At 36.6% G+C, this 20,353-nt stretch overlaps 2 protein-coding genes across 21 annotated transcripts in view; both read left to right on the top strand.

Annotated features, from left to right (window-relative positions):
- Nucleotides 1–20,353, top strand: part of MLLT10 (MLLT10 histone lysine methyltransferase DOT1L cofactor) — a 249,025-nt gene that overhangs the window by 118,390 nt on the left and 110,282 nt on the right. For 18 of the 20 annotated variants that reach the window (XR_005355186.1, XM_038529832.1, XM_038529837.1 and 15 more), the window contains 3 exons: nucleotides 11,974–12,077; nucleotides 13,572–13,665; nucleotides 15,527–15,622. Coding sequence is in view for 19 of the 20 variants with exons in the window: in XM_038529832.1 (XP_038385760.1) it covers nucleotides 11,974–12,077; nucleotides 13,572–13,665; nucleotides 15,527–15,622 (294 nt within the window). In the remaining variant the exon portion in view is untranslated. Of the gene's footprint in view, nucleotides 1–1,446; nucleotides 1,498–11,973; nucleotides 12,078–13,571; nucleotides 13,666–15,526; nucleotides 15,623–20,353 lie in introns of those variants that run through there. The other 2 variants (XM_038529844.1, XM_038529836.1) reach the window with 2 other exon arrangements.
- On the top strand, nucleotides 1,506–2,834 carry LOC119870103 (NADH dehydrogenase [ubiquinone] 1 alpha subcomplex subunit 5-like). The gene is given in 1 exon segment (XM_038529850.1): nucleotides 1,506–2,834. A coding segment is annotated over 1 exon segment (375 nt). The 5' UTR covers nucleotides 1,506–2,047; the 3' UTR covers nucleotides 2,423–2,834.

Raw genomic sequence — 20,353 nt, 5'->3', positions numbered from 1 at the left:
CATGTTCTGAGTTACTGGGGGTTATTAGGACTTTACATAGTTTTCTTGAGGGACACAATCCAACACATAGTAATCTATTACACCCTCCACCCCCGCCATTCGTGTTCTTACTACGTGCAAAATACTTTTATTTCATCCCAGCATCTCTCGAAGTCTTAATCCATTCCCGTATCAATATCTGACTCCCTATTGCTTCTTTGTCCCTTTCTGTTGTAACCTAAACTTAGAAACTTCTGACTAGCCCTGCCTGTAGGCATATTATAGCTAAGATTTGCAAAACTGCTTTTTACCTCAACTCTGCCTCACCCAAGGAGATAAGGAAATATGTACACAAATGACTGTGCTTTATTTAAGATTTACAGGCGCAACATGATCCTGTACGCAAAGACCAACTGATCAAGAACAAAGAAGTTACTCAACCTTCCTTGATGTCTACAGACATCAGCCACCTTTTGTCTCCAACCCCTCCCACTTCTCCCCTTCCTAACAGAAAAAGCTCAAATCCCATGCTTGGGGAGATGGTTTTTTCGGACAGTAGTCTGCCACCTCTTTGATGGGCTGGCTTTCAGAATAAGGACCCTTTCCTACCCCAAGAGCATGTCTTGACATACTGGCCTGTCATACAGTAAGCAGAACAAACTTGGGACTTGCGGGGGGAAAAAAGTGTGGTAAAGTGAAGAGCATGGAGAGCAATGAGCCACTTTGGCACTGGTGAACAGATATGGCTAAAAACTAGGGGCAGAACACAAATATTGTGGAAGTAAAATATCTAATACTCTAGCCCTCAACCTAAACATAAGGTATTATTAGGGGAAGACCAAGGGACAAAGCTACCCCAATGGGCTCAGAAGATAGAACATCAAGCTACAGAGAATTATTCTTGGTCTTAGAACCTAATGAAATATGTCCTATTGAGTTACAGACCTGCTTTTTGTTCAGTAAATCCCTTTTTTCTTCTAACTTCTCCCTTTAAAAGGGGACTGTCTCTACTATACTTATCCTACCGCTGTATCTTGGAGGCAGATAACATTTCCCTATTTCATAGGGTATAGATGGGAAGGAATTTTGCCGCAGGGCCAACCAGAGTCACCCATATCTGATTTAGATGATGCAGAAGATGAGATTTGGAACTTTTGGGATTATAGTATCTAGATTAAATTATGAATTTAAGAGTTGATGTTTTGTCAGTCATGCTAAGTAGGCCCTGTATATCTGGGCCTTAGAGTTTCACCATTCCTTCCCTCCTCACCAGTGTCAGACTTATATTTGTCTCTTTGGAAAGACTTGTAAGGAAGAGCGCTTCTTGGCTCCCCTCCAGCACTGGAGTATTGTGGGAATTTGGGTTAGGGAATTTTTCCTGTCCCTTGCCTACGTGTAAAGATTTTTTCCCTTTGTCTTCCTAATCATGATGGGTCTTTACCCGTGCCTTGGAGGTGACAGAGTTTCCTGCCAGTCCCCTGAATGCTTAAGGCTCTGAAAGGAGTGTCTGGACAAGAGGTGGGATTTCATATCTTACCATCAGTAGTAACTGATTTGCTTCTACATGCCTGCACCACCAAGGGAGATTATTCTGGATGCTTTTGTCTCCTTTTGTCAGTCTTCCCCATGAGCATCCTATAAAAGTTCATGGAGTAGTAGAGTCTATGAGTGGGTAAGAGTGGGTAAGAACTCTCTGTCAATGGCTCCAGTGGTTCTACATTGTCATACTAACCCCCAATCAACTTTAGCAGTGTGTTAAATTTTTGACTGATTTCTTCTTATCTGCATATCTTTCTCCTTGCTCTCTACCATTGATGGATAGTCTGAACACCTTGTGGTGCTTAGGGAGTTGTGGAAAGAGTGTGTCTCTCTTTGGATTTCAGGCTACTTGGTTGCCTCACTACTGCACCTTTCAGGTATAAGAAGAGTTATGTTTTTGTGGTTTAAGTGGCTTGTTAGGTTTGGAATTATGTTTTCAACTGCTTCTTAGGTGGAGTTGAAATTTGGTCCCTGAATCCTTTTGATATGAGCCCTGTTTGTTTAATTAAAAAATTAGATTAAGAGGGCTATGTTTCCCCAGCCTATCAGCGCTTTCACGGTAGGCTTGTTGAAGAAAACCACCGACTTTGTGGGATTGGCTGTATGTGAGAATCCACATGAGAGGCTAAGAATATTGTACACAAAGAGTCTTGATGTTCTTGAGCAAATTCCTAAAAATGCAGCATATAGAAAGTATACAAAACAGATTACAAATAAGAAACTGAGTATGGTTAAAATAGAATCAGATGATAAGAAATTAGATCAACTTCAGGGCGGCCAACTTGAAGAGGTGATTATTCAGGTTGAAAATGAACTAAGTCTGGCAAGAAAAATGATATAATGAAAACCATGGAAGCCTTTAGTGGAAGAACCTCCTGCCAACCAATGGAAATGGCCAGTATAATCATTATTTTTATTTTTATTTTTTAAAGATTTTATTTATTCATGATAGATGGAGAGAGAGAGAGAGAGAGAGAGAGAGGCAGAGACACACAAAAGCAGGTGCTGAACCGCTGAGCCACCCAGGGATTATTCCCCAGTATAATCATTATTAAATGACTAGTGTGTTGATGAGAAACTAGTGTAATTAAATATTCTGTTATATTAAAAAAATAAAAATTAGGTTAAAATACAACTTTTATTTACCTTAAGTGAAAACTTTCAGGCTATGAATTTGCCTCTTGAGTATAGCTTTATTCACATACTTAACATTTTATTTAGATATGATTTTTGTTGTTTGGGAGCATTTCCTCAATAATCCTCAGTTACTTTACATTTTTTTCCTCCTTGATCTAGTAGCTAACATTTAAAAAAATTATCAAATTATTTCTACTTTGATATGTCTTGGGGTTCTTTTGGTCTCTCTTTTAGTATGTATATATGTATATACACACAGTTATAATTGTTTTATCTTCCTGATGTATTAACCTTTTTTATTATTATTATTTTTTTTTTAATTTTTATTTATTTATGATAGTCACAGAGAGAGAGAGAGAGAGAGAGGCAGAGACACAGGCAGAGGGAGAAGCAGGCTCCATGCACCGGGAGCCTGATGTGGGATTCGATCCTGGGTCTCCAGGATCGCGCCCTGGGCCAAAGGCAGGCGCCAAACCGCTGCGCCACCCAGGGATCCCTAACCTTTTTTATTATTATAAAATACTCCTCTTTAATTTTTTTTTTTTTAAGAGAGATATCATGAGTGGAGGTGAGGAAGGGCAGAGGGATAGGGAGAGAGAGAATCTTAAGTAGGCTCTATGTGTAGTGCTGAGCCTGAGGCAGAGATCAAACTCATGACCTGAGCCAAAATTGGGAGTTGGATGCTTAACTGAATATGCCACCCAGGCGCCCCTCTTTCTTTCTTTCTTTCTTTCTTTCTTTCTTTCTTTCTTTCTTTCTTTCTTTCTTTCTTTCTTTCTTTCTTCATTCATTCATTCATTCATTCATTCATTCATTCATTCATGATAGTCACAAAGAGAGAGAGAGAGAAAGAGGCAGAGACACAGGCAGAGGGAGAAGCAGGCTCCATGCACCGGGAGCCCAATGTGGGACTCGATCCCGGGTCTCCAGGATCGCTCCCTGGGCCAAAGGCAGGCACCAAACCGCTGCGCCACCCAGGGATCCCTGCCCCTCTTTTATAATGTTTTGTTTCAAGAGTCTGTTGTTGTCTGATACAGTGATAGCCACCTAGCCATCCTACGGTTGCCATTTGCATGGTATATCTTTTTCTTATATTTTTAAGTTATTTGTACTTAAGATTTAAAAAAAAAAAATATTGGGACGCCTAGGTGGGTCAGCAGTTAAGCACCTGCCTTGGTCTCAGGGTCTGATCCTGGAGTCCCTGGATTGAGTCCCATATCAGGCTCTCTGCATGGAGTTTGCTTCTCCCTTTGCTTATGTCTCTGCCTCTCTCTCTGTCTCTCATGAGTAAATAAATAAAATCTTTAATAAATTTATAAAATAAAAATTTAATAAATAAATAAAATAAAATAATTTATTTTAGAGGTCATAAGTAGGAGGGGCAGAAGGAGAGAGAATCTCAAGCAGACTCCATGCTGAGCATGGAGCCTGATGTGGGGTTTGATCTTACGACCCTGAGATCAAAAGCAAAGCCAGGACAAAGAGTCAGGCACTTAACTGACTGTGCCACCAGGCTCCTCCTCAGTTTTACTTTCAAAAACAGTAGATACTATATGGAACCTTTTTTTTTTTTTTAGTTTAGCTTATTAATTTCTGCCTTTTGATTGGAGTATATTCACATTAAATGGTATTATTAATATGGTTGGATTTATGCCTGCTATTCTACTTCTTAAAATTTTAATTTATTTGAGAAAGAGTTACAGCAGGGGGAGAGTCAGAGGGACAAGCAGACTCTTACTGAGCAGGTGCCCATCGTGGCGGGGGGTGTGGGGGCTCAATCCCAGGACCCTGAGATCATGATGTGAACTGAAGTAAGACGCTTAACTGACTGAGCCACCCAGGTGTCCCCTGACATTTACTTTTTGTTTGCATTGTCTTATGACTACTTATGAGAGCAGTCTACATAAGTAGTCTTATGACTACTGTTACCTCTCTTTTCCTCTTAGAGTACCCTTTCTCAAGTGGATATTTTCTTGTGTACCCTTTCATTCCTTCATCATTTTTAAATTATACTCTTGGGTCCTTTTCTTTTTTAATATTTTATTTAGTTCCAATGAGTGAGGGGAGGGGCAGGGGAAGAGGGAGATAGAGAAAATCCTAAGCCGACTCTATGCTGAGTGGGGAGCCTGAAGTAGGGCTCAAACTCAACCTAATATCATGACCCAGGCTGAGATCAGGAGTCGATGCCTAACTGAGCCACCCAGGCACCCTCAGTTATTTTCTTAGTGGTTGCTCTAGGCTTGTGATGTTTACCTTATTGGAATCTATTTAACTTCAGTTAAGTTAGGAAATTCATTCCCAAATGTCTCCATCCCCTTCTCCCTTTTCATGCTGTTATTATTGAAAACATTATGTGTGTGTGTGTATATATATATATATATATTATAAACTCAACAATATATTGTAAAAATTATTGCTCTATTTAATCTTAAGTCTTCTAAAGCTAAGAGGAGGAAACCACAAATATATTTACACAGCTTGTTTGTGTGTGTGCAGGTATTCGTAGTTACCATTTGTGTTTCTCTTCGTTTCTTCCTATGGCTTCAAGTTACCATCTTGTGTTACTGCCTAAGTCCCAATATAGCTTTAGTCGCATCCTCTTTCATTGTGTTTTCATTGTCAAAAATATTACATTTCTGCATGTTATAGTTGCAGCAATGCAACTTATGGACATTGTTTTATGCTATTGCCGTTTATCTATCTGTCTATCTGTCTATCTAAAGAGCAGGAGCAGGATGGAGGGGCAGAGGGAGAGGGAGAAGCAGTCTCCCTGCTGAGCATAGCACCCAATATGGGGCCCAATCCCAAGACCCTGGGATCATGACCTGAGCCAAAGGCAGATGCTTGACTGAGCCACCCAGTTGCCCCAGTGCTATTGCCTTTTAAATGAAGAGAAGAATGAGAAAGAAATACCAATCATGCTGTCTTTTACTAAAATTTCCTGTATAATTCCCTTTGTCAGAGATATTTTACATGTGATTTTTAATTGGCCTGTTACATTTTTTTAAAGATTTGCTTTATTGAGATAAAACTGTGGAACTTCTTGTGTGTGTATGTGTGTCTATCGCAGTTATTTTTTCATGTCACTTGATTTTAGCCCAAATAATTTCCTTTAGTATTTCTTGTTAGTTGGGGTTGGAGCAACAAAGTATCTTAGTTTTTGGTTTTTTTCCCTAGGATTAAAAAAAATTATTTTAGAGAGAGAGAGTGCAAGCAGGGAGAAAGGCAGAGGGGGAAAGAGAGGGACAAGCAGACTCTGTGCTGAGTGCAGAGAATGATGTGTAGCTCTATTTCATGACCCTGAGATCATGACCTGAACCAACACCAAGAGTCAGTGAGTAGGCTGCTTAACTGACTAAGCCACTGAGAAGCTCCAAAAGTATCTTAGTTTTTGTTTGGGAACATCTTTATTGCATCTTTATTTCTGCAACATAGCTTTGGTGAATATAGGATTCTTGGTTGATAGTTTTGTGTTTTAAGCATTTTGAATATTTTAAATGCCTCTACTGCCTTCTGTTCTCCATTATTTCTGTTGAGACCTCAGATATTAATTTTATTGCAGTTTCTATGTTTGTGATGAGCCATTTTCCTTTCCTTTCCTTTCCTTCCCTTTCCTTTCCTTTCCTTTCCTTTCCTTTCCTTTCCTTTCCTTTCCTTTCCTTTCCTTTCCTTTCCTTTCCTTTCCTTTCCTTTCCTTCCCTCTCCCTCTCCCTCTCCCTCTCCCTCTCCCTCTCCCTCTCCCTCTCCCTCTCCCTCTCCCTCTCCCTCTCCCTCTCCCTCTCCCTCTCCCTCTCCCTCTCCCTCTCCCTCTCCCTCTCCCTCTCCCTCTCCCTCTCCTCTTTCTTTTCTTTAAGATTTATTTATTTTAGAGAGGAGGGGAGAATTAGAGTCTAATGCAGCCTCCCCACTGAGTACAGAGCCTGTGGGGCTCAATCTCACAACTGTGAGATCACAACCTGAGTTGAAAGCAAGAGTCGGAATGTTTACTTTTCTAATTTATTTTTATTTTATTTTTTAAAGATTTTATTTATTGATGAGAGACACATAGAGGCAGAGACATAGGCACAGGGAGAAGCAGGCTCTCTTTGGGGGAGCCTGATGCAGCATTTGATCCCAGGACCCTAGGATCATGCTCTGAGCCAAAAGCAGGTGTTCAGCCACTGAACGACCTAGGTATACTATAAGAGTTGGATATTCAATGGATTCTGCCACCCAGGTGCCCCTCGTGTTGCTTTCAAGACTTTGTTTTGTTTGGCTTTCATCATTTTGAGTGTGGGTCTCTTAGTGTTTATCAAACTTTTTAGGTTTGTAGATTATTGTTTTTCATCAAATTTGGGAAGTCTTCAGCCATTATTTCTTTAGATACAATTTCTGTCCCTTTCTTTCTTCTCCTGGTTTTCTCATACATAGGTTGGTGTCCTACATTTTTTGGAAATTGTATTTTAGGTAGTGTAACCTCAAGATGTCTCTTCTTTATACTGCATAATCTTTATTGATCTATTTTTTTAAGTTTATTTTTTTTAGGGATGGAGGGGGTGAAGAGGGAGGGGGCGAGAGAGAATCTTAAGCAGACTCCACACCCAGCACAGAGACTAATGTGGGGCTCAGTCTCATGAGCTGAGCTGAAATCAAGTTGGACCTCAACCGACTGAGCCACCCAGGTGTCCCAAAGTTTATTTATTTTTAAGTAATCTTTATACCCAGTGTGGGGCTTGAACTCATGATCCTGAGATCAGTTGCTCTCCCAACTGAGTCAGCCAGGTGCCCCTTTATTGATCTGTTTTTAAGTTTCTTGATTCTTATTGCCAACTCAAATCTACTGTTTAGCCCCTCTAGTGAATTTAAACTTTAAAATTTCTACTTTGTTAAAGTCTTTGTCTTTTAAGTCCAACATCTGGGCTCCTCCTCAAAGGTAGTTTCTAATGTCTACTTTTTTTTCCTTGTATATAGGTCACACTGCCCTGTTTCCTTGCATGTCTTGCATTTTTTTGTTGAAACTGAATATTATATTTTATTTATTTTTTAAATTTTTATTTATTTATGATAGTCACACACAGAGAGGGGGGGGGGGGGAGGGAGGGAGAGGCAGAGACATAGGCAGAGGGAGAAGCAGGCTCCATGCACCAGGAGCCCGACATGGGACTCGATCCTGGGTCTCCAGGCAAAGGCAGTCGCCAAACCGCTGCACCACCCAGGGATCCCGAAACTCAATATTTTAGAAAATATAGCCACTCTAGAAAATGATCTTTCCTTCTTTTTGTGGGTCCTATTGTTTGGTCATTTATCTGCTTAATGACTTGGCTGGGCTAATTTTCTCATGTCTCTTTTCCCAACAGCGTATAATTTCAGGTGGCACTGCTAACATGACTTCCTTAAAAAACAGACAGGCCTGACTTTTAGGATTGTCTGTAGGTCAACATAAACCACTTAATGATTCAGTCAGAGATTGTGCTTAAGCCCTTTTAGGTTAGATTTTCACCCTTTTTCATTTAGTATGTGTGTGATTTAGAGATTTTTTGTTTTCTAAGTTTTTATTTATTTGAGAGAGTGGGCATATGGGTAAGCACAAGCAGGGGGAGCCAAAGGCAGAGAGAGAGTGAGAAGCAGGCTTCCTGCTGAGCAGAGATCATAACCTGAGTCAAAGGCAGACACTTAGGTTGAATGAGCTACCCAGGTGCCCCTAAAGATTATTTTCTAAGAAGATGTGAGGTTCTCTTTTTAGTTGTTCCTAAGAGGGTGCAGTCTTAAGCACGTACACAATCTTTCAGACCATATGTATATGTGTGATTTTATTTTCAAGTCTGGATTTTGAGGAGTTGCCCCTGGGTCACAGTAATTTATTTTTCAGCCAGGTTTTGATCATAGTTTGTACTAGAACCCTCTGAACCTTATTGGCTGATGGATTTGTGTGTGGCTTTGGTGAATGCTTTTAATTAAGCCTTCCCCAAGTCCCACTTTGATTTTTCCCAGTTGAGTGCAACCTAGTTCATGTACATGGCCATCTGAACCCCAGGGATGAGTAGATTCTAGGAGGGCCCTTATTTGTTGTCTTTCTTTCATTCCCTCTTTTAATCTTCAGTCTAGTTTTGCTTGTTTTTACTAGTATCTTGGAGCTACTGGTCCTGTCTTAATTGTTTGCCACCAGAGTGGTTTTATTTATTTATTTTTTTTAAGTTTTATTTATTCATGAGAGAGAGAGAGAGAGAGGGAGGCAGAGACACAGGCAGAGGGAGAAGCAGGCCTCATGTAGGAGCCATATGTGGGACTCAATCCTGGGACTGATCATGCCCTGAGCCGAAGGCAGACGCTCAACCGCTGAGCCACCCGGGTATCCCACCACCAGAGTGTTTTGGACAGTGCCCTTAAACTTCTCCAGGCCTTGTTCCAAATAAAGTTCATCCATTTAGGCAGAGCTGTTGAGCTTTTGTCCCCCCTATCCCCCTTCTGAGAACCTCTACATTACTGCTCTGGAACTGGGTATGGTGACAGCAGTCTGCTACTCTGAAGAGAAAAACACGTACTCCCAACAGGGTGCTAGGAGGAGAGAAGGGTGTAGGAGCCCCTGGTTTTCTCAAATCATTCCCCTACCATTGGGACTTCATTTGACTAGCGAGCTGGGGTAGGGATGCTATGGCCTCAGAATTCTAGGCCTGTTGTTAGGGTAGGATTTTTATGAGTGAAAGCTAATAGCACTGAGTAGGTTGACAGTCACTAGAGACTAGTTCTTCTAGTAAAGCTATAGCTTTAGACTGAGAGCTGGGGAGAGAGGGAGCCTTCTCAAACCACATCCACCCAGAGGGGAACTTCCATCAGAGCAAGCTGTGTATGTGGTGCGGTGTGATGGGAGCAAATCATGATTCAAATTCCACAGACTCTCACTGTTCTTATTGAAATTTTGTAGGTTTTTTGAATAAATTTTCCACTGTTTGCCTCATGTTTTTAGGATAATTTTCAGACCTTTATTTTTTAAACTGTGAAGTGATTAATTCACTGGGGAGGGGATCCACAGAGTTCTTCTGCATTCCAGAAATCTGAAAGCACTACCTTTTCTTTCTTCTTAATACCATCATAAGTTTTAGTTTTATTGAATGGTCAAATGGTGGTATCTTTTCTTTTTTCTTTTTTCTTTTTTATTTTTTCATTTATTTATGATAGTCACACACAGAGAGAGAGGCAGAGACATAGGCAGAGGGAGACGCAGGCTCCATGCACCGGGAGCCCGACGTGGGATTCGATCTGGGGTCTCCAGGATCGTGCCCTGGGCCAAAGGCAGGTGCTAAACCGCTGTGCCACCCAGGGATCCCGGTGGTATCTTTTCACTGTCTGCTTTGGAAGTTCCTGAGAGATTCTTTAAAGCATATTTGCATATTTTCCCTGAATTTTGCTATATAAAATGTTACTGTTTCAGTCTTCTGTCTTGTCTTTTTTTTTTTATTTCATAGAGATTTTTTTATTATTATTATTATTTTTAATAAATTTATTTTTTATTGGTGTTCAATTTGCCAACATATAACACCCAGTGCTCATCCTGTCAAGTGTCCCCCTCAGTGCCCATCACCCATTCACCCCCACCCCCCCACCCACCTCCCCTTCCACCACCCCTAGTTCGTTTCCCAGAGTTAGGAGACTTTATGTTCTGTCTCCCTTTCTGATATTTCCCACACATTTCTTCTCCCTTTCCTTCTATTCCCTTTCACTGTTATTTATATTCCCCAAATGAACGAGAACATATAATGTTTGTCCTTCTCTGATTGACTTACTTCACTCAGCATAATACCCTCCAGTTCCATCCATGTTGAAGCAAATGGTGGGTATTTGTCGTTTCTAATGGCTGAGTAATATTCCATTGGATACATAAACCACATCTTCTTTATCCATTCATCTTTCGATGGACACCGAGGCTTCTTCCACATTTGGCTATTGTTTCTGTCTTTTCTTTTTTTTTTTTTCAAATCTTCTTGATCATTTGTAGGTTAAAAAATATATGTTACATTCTTCCATTGTAATTGTTTGGACTTTCTTTTTGTTATTTGAATGGGTAGAGATGCTCTCGTTCAGTGTGTCTCAATTGGTTTGTTTTAACTTGGGATTTTTACTTGTTAGAGATATAAAATAATTTTTTAATTCAAATCACTCTGAATCCTGCATTTAAATTAATTTACCTGACTTGGTACGAGGCTTTTTTGAGAACTGTGTCCTTGTAAAAATATATTGCTGAATAGTATTATTTGGCACCACAGGACATAGTGGAGGAAATGTCTCTAGGTTTAAAAAATGTGTGTCCTATTGGCTACAATAGGTTAGCTAGGTTATACCGTATTAGTGTTAAGAAGTTGGTTTCTTGGGCAACCTGGGTGGCTCAGCGGTTTAGCACCGCCTTTGGCCCAGGACGTGATCCTGGAGACCCGGAATCAAGTCCAGCGTCAGGTTCCTGGTATGGAGCCTACTTCTCCCTCTGCCTCTGCCTCTCTCTCTCTCTCTCTCTCTGTCTCTCATGAATAAATAAAAATAAAATCTTAAAAAAAAACCGCAGAAGTTGGTTTCTTTTTAGAAGTGTATCACCTGATTTTATGTAGGCATTAACTTTTGTATACTCAGCTTCTAGTCTGCTGATAATTGTATTCACTAGACACTGATAATTGTAAAGGTAGTACTATATTAATCAGCAATTTTTACCTGGGAAGAGGGCCACATGTCAGTTAAAGTTGTTGGGAGTGTTCATTGGCCAGTTCCTCCTGGAGACATCTCTGACCTCCTAAGCTACTAAAGTATCTTTCTCTCAGACTCAGTATGTCAGGTTAGCAGGCTGAATGACAGCTCATGTGCGATTCTTGTGAACAGTTAAAATGGCCTAAATTTGCTCACATAGGGTCATCCTTCATCTCTTATCTCCTAATCCCTGTGTTTAAACTCCTTAGAGTTTAAACTTACTTAGAGCTTACTTAGAGCAGAAAGGAAAGACAAACCTCTTTTTACACTCTTGTTATAGAAATCAGTTGAATACTGGTGAGGAAGTTTTAAGACCAAGGTATTACAGGCTGTGTTCTGGCCCTTGACCTCTCAGGGCCTATGAAGATTCTTCTTATTGTGTAACATGTTTGAGCCTTTGTGAGATACTACGGGGACTGCTTCCGTGTTCTTGTTTATGTTTTCATGTTTATAAAAATTAGATTACCATCAGAAAAATGAATTTATGTTTTGAAGTAAAGTAGGTTAGATAGTTAACCCAATTTTGACTTCTGAAGGTAATTGTGAAATTCATTCCTGTAAAGCGCTTTAAGGTTTTTGCTTCATTTTATTTATTTTCTCTATCCTAAGACTTGCTACATTTGTGATGAACAAGGAAGAGAAAGCAAAGCAGCCACTGGTGCTTGCATGACCTGTAATAAACATGGATGTCGACAGGCTTTCCATGTGACATGGTAAGTATGTTTCTGTCCTTGTACAGAACTGAAATTCTTTTACTTTGTTCAAGGGAACACTTTGTAAGTTGAAGGTTTAGATACCCAAATATTTACAGTAAATTTTATTGGGATAGTTTCTATGTTTCAATTTTCTTATTTATAATAAAGATGATTCTAATAATTGAATTTACCAGTCAATTTTAAATAGGTGGACTCTGGTTCTTATGTTTTTTTTTTTTTAGTTGACTTTTGTGTAAAATACTGGGTATTGGTTACCTAATATTTGATTTGTTGTTAGGATTAAAAGAGCTGATAATAGGTAATAATAAAAGAGCTGATAATAGGTTAGTGTAACACCTGAAATATTAGTAAGGATTTAATGAATGATTGTGTTTCTTCACTTTGTGTTTGAAGAGGGTTGGAAAAAGCAATCACTATTATATTCTCAGTATAACAGTGGCTACTTCCTAATAATTACTTCTGTACTTTTTTTGGCATAAAGTTTCAAGAGCAAAAGTTATCTTATAATATTCAACATAATAGACAACAGTTCAAAATTAAAGTTTGGGAATAATCCATGTACTTGTTACTTTCAAGAAATAGTCTGCATCTAGCAGCCAGTATAGGCACATGCTTTATTTCCTGAGCTTTTAGTGTATGGATTAAAGAAGTCCATTTTATGTTACTTTTGGGGAATGGAAAAAATCTTTGATTTTATAAATTCTGTTAATAATTTTTTAAAAGATGAAAGTTCTTTGAGACAGATACTATCTCCCCCAAAAAGATTTTGAAATGTAATTTTGAAATGTTAAAAGTGGAAATTGAAACTGAAGACAAATTGACAAGATGATTGTAAATTTTAGTGCTTTGTGTTTTTTTAAAAAAATGAATATCATAAAAAAAAATGAATATCATAACTTTAGGTTTCAATTCAATTTCTTCCATTGTTTATGACTGGAAAACATAGTTTATGTTTTTCTTGTCTGCTGTACAGTGCTGTGTTTGAAGCATTTTCCTTGTAACAGTATGTAATTTGCATCTGTGGGTTCATCCCATCACAAGTCATTTCAGCTCTTCAAAAGCCTGACCTTACTATTTGTACCTCTGATACAGATAGAAAAAGTAAAATGAAGTGTTAATTATGAGGGAGGGAGAGTATCTTAAAGCAATTTAATGTCTATTTGGTGACATAGTACTATATAAGTCTTCATCCTTATTAGAGATGGCTGGGTCAGAAGTTTATTATAAACTATAACTTTAAAAAATATCAATTAAAAGTTGAGGTGACATGTACTTGGTCGCAGTGAGAATAAAGCCTTTCATTTTCTCCTTTTCTCTTAAGAGATGTGTAAGGTTTAATTACAAATCCTACATGCTTAAGTGAATTTTAATTTATATATATTGTAGTTTGAAATTTAACGTGTTTATGTGTATACTTCTATATATACTTATATATATATATTTACACATTTCTATATATATACTTATATATGTATTTGGCTTTATTTTTAGTGCTCAGTTTGCTGGATTACTTTGTGAAGAAGAAGGTAATGGTGCAGATAATGTCCAATACTGTGGCTACTGTAAATACCATTTTAGTAAGCTGGTAAGAATTTATCTTGAACTTAACATTAAAATGATAACACATAGTTTTAAGAGTAGAATTAACCCTGTTTAAAAAAAGGCATAATAGCTACTCCTTTTCGCTTGATTTTTACATGAGATTGTTTGCTTTGCATGTTCTTACTGGGAATTAAAAGATCGAATAAATTTTAAAGATTTTGCTTTGCTTAGGTTCATTTATAAAGGTAAATATTGTAAAATAATTTCTATTAATAGTAGTAAATGTTAGGATACATTTAGTAGACGAAGCACGTATAGAGGACTCTAACCTAATACTGTTTTTTGACATTTGATTATACATTTTGTGATTTTTCTATCACGTGTTTCTCATCTTTTAGCTAATTACTATTTCTTTATTTTCATTTTTATTTACTAGGAGATAGTAAAACTGAAACAAAGCTGTTTTGTAACTTCTTGGTTGACGATCTTGAGAACAATGTATTTGAATACAACTTTGGAATTATTTTAGATTTTTGCCTATGTTGAATGGATGATTGAGTTGGTAAAATTTGATTACCTGTTTCATATATTGTGTCCATATATTGTTCCTTTGAAGGATCAATATTAAATGTCCTAAGTGTCTATTTTTTAGTCTTTAATGGTAACGACTCGACATGTACACAGAGTTTAAGTCTTTTTTGTTTAGTGTCTTTCTTTTCCTCTTATTACCTTTCCTTTGTGAGTAGGGCTAATTTTTTCTTTCTTTCTTTTAAATAAATGATATATAATTAGGGGCCCCTTTCTCATGAAAGCAGCTCGACTATTCTGGTTCATGCATATTAAAATACTTAAGGTTATATAAATATATTGTTTGATATTAAAGACTTTGATTAGTGTAAGGGCTGACAAAGAATATTGAAGTCTTTTAAGAGAAATTTTGAGATAGTAAAATTGAAAATTTTACTTTCTAGATGTAAAAAGTATATTGGAATCTTAATTTTCTAAATGGAAGATAATAAAGATAAAATCTAGAAATAATGAAAATGGATTTTGAGTTTGTGTAAATAGGATTTTCTCACTGCTACATATTGACATATTATCCCATTTGCTAGTTAGGAAAAGTCTAATAATTTAATAAGATTGTATAAGCTCTACATTTGCATGGAATTTGAGTATCTTTCATTCTCATTTTTATCTAATTTAAACTGGTTATGGTACCACCAAGTTTTAAACACTTCAAATAACTCTCACTGGCATCCTTTATTTATGATCTTGTGTAAGTATTTCAAATAGAAATGTGCAATACTTTTAGAAATGCTTTGAAAAATGCATGGGTCTAATGCTGACATTTCCTTTAATTTTTTTCTTAATGAACTGCAGAGATGAGTTTTTAGAAAACTATGCCTTAAAAGAAAATATGAGATTAAAAGGCTTCTTGCTTTTCCTAATGTGGCAGAAGTAACTCTTCAAATATTTTCTTTTCTTTTCTTGTAGTCTTGGCATCCTTCCTCAGTATGGCATTCTCTATTTTGGTTGAAACTCCTTTTTTAAAGAAGACCGTGAAAATGATAGTTGATTTCTTTAAGAGATGGTTTTGTGATAAAGTGACAAATAAGCTACTGCCTATTTGAAAATGTAGCCTATTTTCACACATTTTAATGAATGTACAAAAATATGGCATTAATGTTAAATTTAAGTTTAGATTTTCTTTTATAATGAATGCAATAGACAATATATGGATGGTGTCTGAACTAGATTATATAGTTTGAAATAGTGAGAGTTTTTTTTTTACTTCAATAGACATTTTAAAATATTACACACTTGAATTGGTTAAGCCTAACAAAAGGTTATTTAAAAACTTTTTATATACATATATATGTATGTATATATATTTTCTTTTTTAGAAAAAGAGCAAACGGGGATCTAATAGGTCATATGATCAAAGTTTAAGTGATTCTTCCTCTCACTCTCAGGATAAACATCATGAGAAAGAGAAAAAAGTAAGTGGATTTGTTGTTGCTCTATATGTAGCACATCTACTTAATAGTTTTTTTTTTTCCTTTTTTAGATAAAATTAAGTTCTTGATAGCTGAATGGAGACATTGAAATACTGAAAATTTTTGACTAATTGAGAGTATAAAGTCAAAGAGTAGATCTAAAATAATGCCATATTTGTGAGTATGTTTGTATGTACCTATTTCAGCTGAAAATTTGAAATAGAACTTGACTGAAATCGTGAGAGATTTTTTGCATGTGTCACTGTGGTCATCCTGTGAAATCTTCAGGTGACTTCAGTAATAGTTTGTGGCTATAGATTATTAACGGATTATTTCACATGTAAGGAAAAATCGCATCAGCCTTTTCACTTTATAATGGAACAGTTTTGAAATTCTATATATTCTTGATTGTTTTTCCACCTAGTGGTGCTAATAATGTTTTTTTTTTCTTCTTTTAATGGCCAAATATCATACCATTTGTTTGAGAATGTTTTGTCTTTTAATAAAGCACTAAATGCTTGCCTAATACTAATCTGTCTTCTTCTGACTTAACCTGTTTTCCACTTACATTTTTATTTAAAGGTTATGAGTAACTTTTAGTGAATGAATAATAAGTACTGTAGAATCATTCATACTTCGTATCGAACATAGAAACATATTGAATATAGGAAAAGGATAACACTATGAATTGTTTTTAAGAAACTAAGGATAAAAAAGACCTCTTCAATTAGAAAATAATATTACTCTTAAACAGTTGTTATAAACTAGTTTGGAACATTTTCATGTTTATAAATACTTAGGATTTGGGAATAGATTTGGTTTGAATTTCTGTGCCCTTTTTTGGGGGGTAAACATTTTAAAAGCTTAAAATTTTGATTTTGAAATTAAATTCCAAATTGTGAGTGAAATAATAATTACAACTTTATATTCACCTTTAGAATATTTGTTAGGTTATATATATGCTTTTGAGATCTTAGGCAGCAAGTATACATATTTATCTGTTTAATGAGGTGGTTTTGTGATAGTGACAATTACAGAGTTCTGTCTGTTTGGATTGCTGATGGGAAAAGGGCAGATTGTGTAATTAGCAGTTTTACTAAGAAGCACTGTGATATTTTATGTAACCTTTGGATTCATGAATGAGGGATACAGGTACGAACTCACTGATGATATTCTTCTCTTAAGCCATTTCATGAACGTTACCTTATTTAAAGAAGTGTTTATGATATGATCATATTTATCTTCATACATGCCCTGTCATATTTTTAATGGACAGTTATTAAATGTAGTATAGTGTTCAGTAAATACAATGCTATTGATTACATTTATTGATTTTTTTTTTCCTCTAGGAATGAGAGTTTTCATTTTAGGTGTTTATTGCAGTTGTTGAATATTAGATAAAAACATTGTGTTTAGTCAAACCTGTTTAACTATAAATTTTAGCAGTTAATATTTTCATTAGTATGTCAATAAACACTATTTACATTTTTCTTTTGCATATATAAGTTTAATATAATTTGATTTTGTTGTCAAACTTAAAATCCATTTGTACATTTTGTTTGGTAACCGTTTTTCTGATCATTTATAAAGGCTGTGAGGTAAATGTATAAATTTATTATTTATTATTGTTAGATTTGTTTGCTTGCCTTGGGAATATTTGGGAAGTGATCTTTTTTTTTGTTATGGTATAAGTGATAATATAGCTGAAAAGATCAGGTGTTATGGACTATCATTCTTTCCATCCCTCTTTACCTGTTTTAAGATTTTAACATCTAGTAGGTTTGTCTCAGATACGCTTATCAAATTATAAAACGTTGCACTGAAGCACAGCACTCACAATTCATTCAGACTTTAGAATTTGAAAATACTATATATTGCAAGCTAAGTTTTGATGGTATTGTTCATAAAATAAGTTGGAGTCACTCTCCCTCTGAATTTTTTTATCTACCTTCATACTGGCAGATATTTTAAAATATATTATAAGTAAGTGACGATAAAGAATATTTCATACTAAATAGTATGCTTATTTAAAAAATGAAATAAATGATTTATGTTAGCTTTTTATTTATGAGAAAATGAAAAAATACATAGGTTTTGCTTTTCAGAGCATTTCTGTGTGACCCAAGATATATTATTAATACTGGTTAGATATTGGGCAGCCTGGGTGGCTCAGCAGTTTAGTGCCGTATTCAGCCCAGGGTGTGATCCTGGAGACCTGGGATCAAGTCCCACGTCAGGCTCCCTGCATGGAGCCTGCTTCTCCCTCTGTCTGTGTCTGTGCCCCCCCCCCCCCTTCTCTGTGTGTCTCATGAATAAATAAATAAAATCTTTTAAAAAGTACTGGTTAGATATTAACTGGGAAATCCCAGCAAGGAGAGAGAGGAAAATTTAATAGTGAGATACGGCTTTTTTTTTTTTTAAAAGATTTATTTATTTATTTATTTATGATAGACCTAGAGAGAGAGACAGAGAGGCAGAGACACAGGCAGAGGGAGAAGCAGGCTCCACGCAGGGAGCCCGACGACTTGATCCCGGGACTCCAGGATCGTGCCCTGGGCCAAAGGCAAGCGCCAAACGGCTGAGCCACCCAAGGATCCCCTGAGATACGACTTTGAATAAAGGACAGTTGCCATGAAAATTGAAAAATTGGCATGTATATATTTTTAAAGGAATCAAAGTACATGTTTGAAATGAATTGAAGCTATATAGAGGAAAGGTTTAATTCATTAATTTGTATCATTAGGTATTGTTTAAGAAGAATATCTTCTAAGACTATTAATGTTCATTGTAAAATAGAATTTTCTTTTAAGCCTAGTATCTTTGTGTTATAGAAGCACTGCCACGGAGTGAGATGTGGGCCAGGGTTAGGAAATGCAGAGACATATCAGACATGGCAATATGTGGTTGTAATTGGGATGTTCTCAGCTTCAGAAAGGATTTTTTCTGAAGGCTAATTTGTAGGTCTTTATTTAGAAATCAGTGGTTATTTATTACATTGAGATAATCTGCTACCAGTTCAGTTGATCTTCAGACACATCCTCCTCCCACTCATAATGTTAACTAATCCATAATGTATTAAAAGTATAGTACTATACTTCTAATACTTTACAGCAAAGTTCCCATTAGTGACAGTATTATGTAGAAATGCATTCATTTCCAAGTAGGTTTGCCAGAAAACTGTCCCCTACTGTAGCTAGAGGGATTTATCTCCCTCTGTGTTCCCCACCCCCTTACTTGCTCTTGATTTTTTTTTCTGTTACTAATAAATGGCAATAGATAAAGGAGCTCTTACCAGTATAAATAATGTTAGTCGATGTTGGATGGGTGTTTGTGGGAGGGAAGTTTTTCAGTCGGTGTTTTGTGAACTTCAGGGATTGACTGGACTTCCTTTTGTTTAGGAGTACTCATCTTTTTGAAGAGAACTGGGCTACTTTTGTGGCCCTCAGGGGAGTAAAACTCTCATTTCACAGAGTTGTCATTACTTCTTTGTATCTTTTTAAAATTTTTCAGCATTGAGGGTTACCTGTCATCCCCTTCCGTTTTTTGCATACTTTCCTTTTGGAAATCTTCTGCTCAAGTTAAAGCTTTAAGCTTCTACATGTGCAAAGAGTTAAGAGAGGGCAGGGCTTTCCAGGAACAGCAGTTTAGGATGCCTGGGATGCGTGTTTGTTGGGGCTGAGGAGTGTCCGGAGACTACTTAGTTAAAAGGGGGCCAATTTCTAAGGAAATTTTTAAAGTGGTGCCAGTTTTGATTCTTCATCCTGAGGTGTTGGGCAGCCAGCCAGAAAGATTAGGTTTTTTTTTTTAACTTTTGATTTTGTAATAATTTTAGATTTTGAGAGAATTTGAAAAATACTACACTTTATTTCTCTATAGTACTCACCTAAATTTTTAAAATGTTGACAATTTAAGCTTGTCCTCCCTCCCCTTCCCCTTTTTGCTCCCCACTTTCTCACTCTCTGTATAATCTTTTTCTGAATTATTAGAGAATGAATTAGAAACGTAATACCAATTTAGCCTGAGTGTACTACTTTAATGTGTAGTTTTAATTAAAAAAAAATGAAATTTCCTACATGATTATAGTACAATGATCAAAATTAGTAAATTAACATTTTTCACAGAGCTGTTAGTTAATCTGCAGATCATATTCAAATTTCACTCAATATTCTCCATACTGAAGAGGGAAACTTTTTCTAGTCCAGAATCTAGGCCAGGATCACACACTCCATTTAGTTGTCCTGTCTCTTTAGTTTTTCAGTCTATTCGTTCTGGAATATTTCCTCATTCTTGCCTTGTCTTTAAAGACATTGATGTCTCTGAAGCCTTGTTTTAGGTTCTTGGGAGACATTGCCTTGATTTTTTTTTTTTTTTTTTTAAAGGATTCATTTATTTCCTTGAGAGAGCATGCATGCTTGGGGAGGAGCAGAGGGAAAGGATCTCAAGCCGACTCTCTGCTGAGTGTGGAACCTAAAGTAGGGCTGGATCCTAAGACCCTGAGATCAGGACTTGAGTTGAGAGTTGAATGCTTATCTGACTGAGGCACTCAGATACCCCTGCCTTCATCTTAACAATGGATTTTACAATCACAACCTTGTTTCACTCTTCTTGGAATGGTTTTCTGATAGTGGCCTAGGTTTTGTCTTTGTCTGGAAGCCATTCCTTAGTTTTATATTTGCTTTTTGTAGAGTGTATGAATTTTCAGAACCAGCAAGTAGCCTTTCCTAATTTAGTTTA

This window comes from Canis lupus, chromosome 2 (assembly GCF_011100685.1).
Source record: "Canis lupus familiaris isolate Mischka breed German Shepherd chromosome 2, alternate assembly UU_Cfam_GSD_1.0, whole genome shotgun sequence".
NCBI lineage: Eukaryota > Metazoa > Chordata > Mammalia > Carnivora > Canidae > Canis > Canis lupus.
Note: the sequence above shows the minus strand (reverse complement) of the source record. Positions and strands in the feature narration are given on the sequence as shown.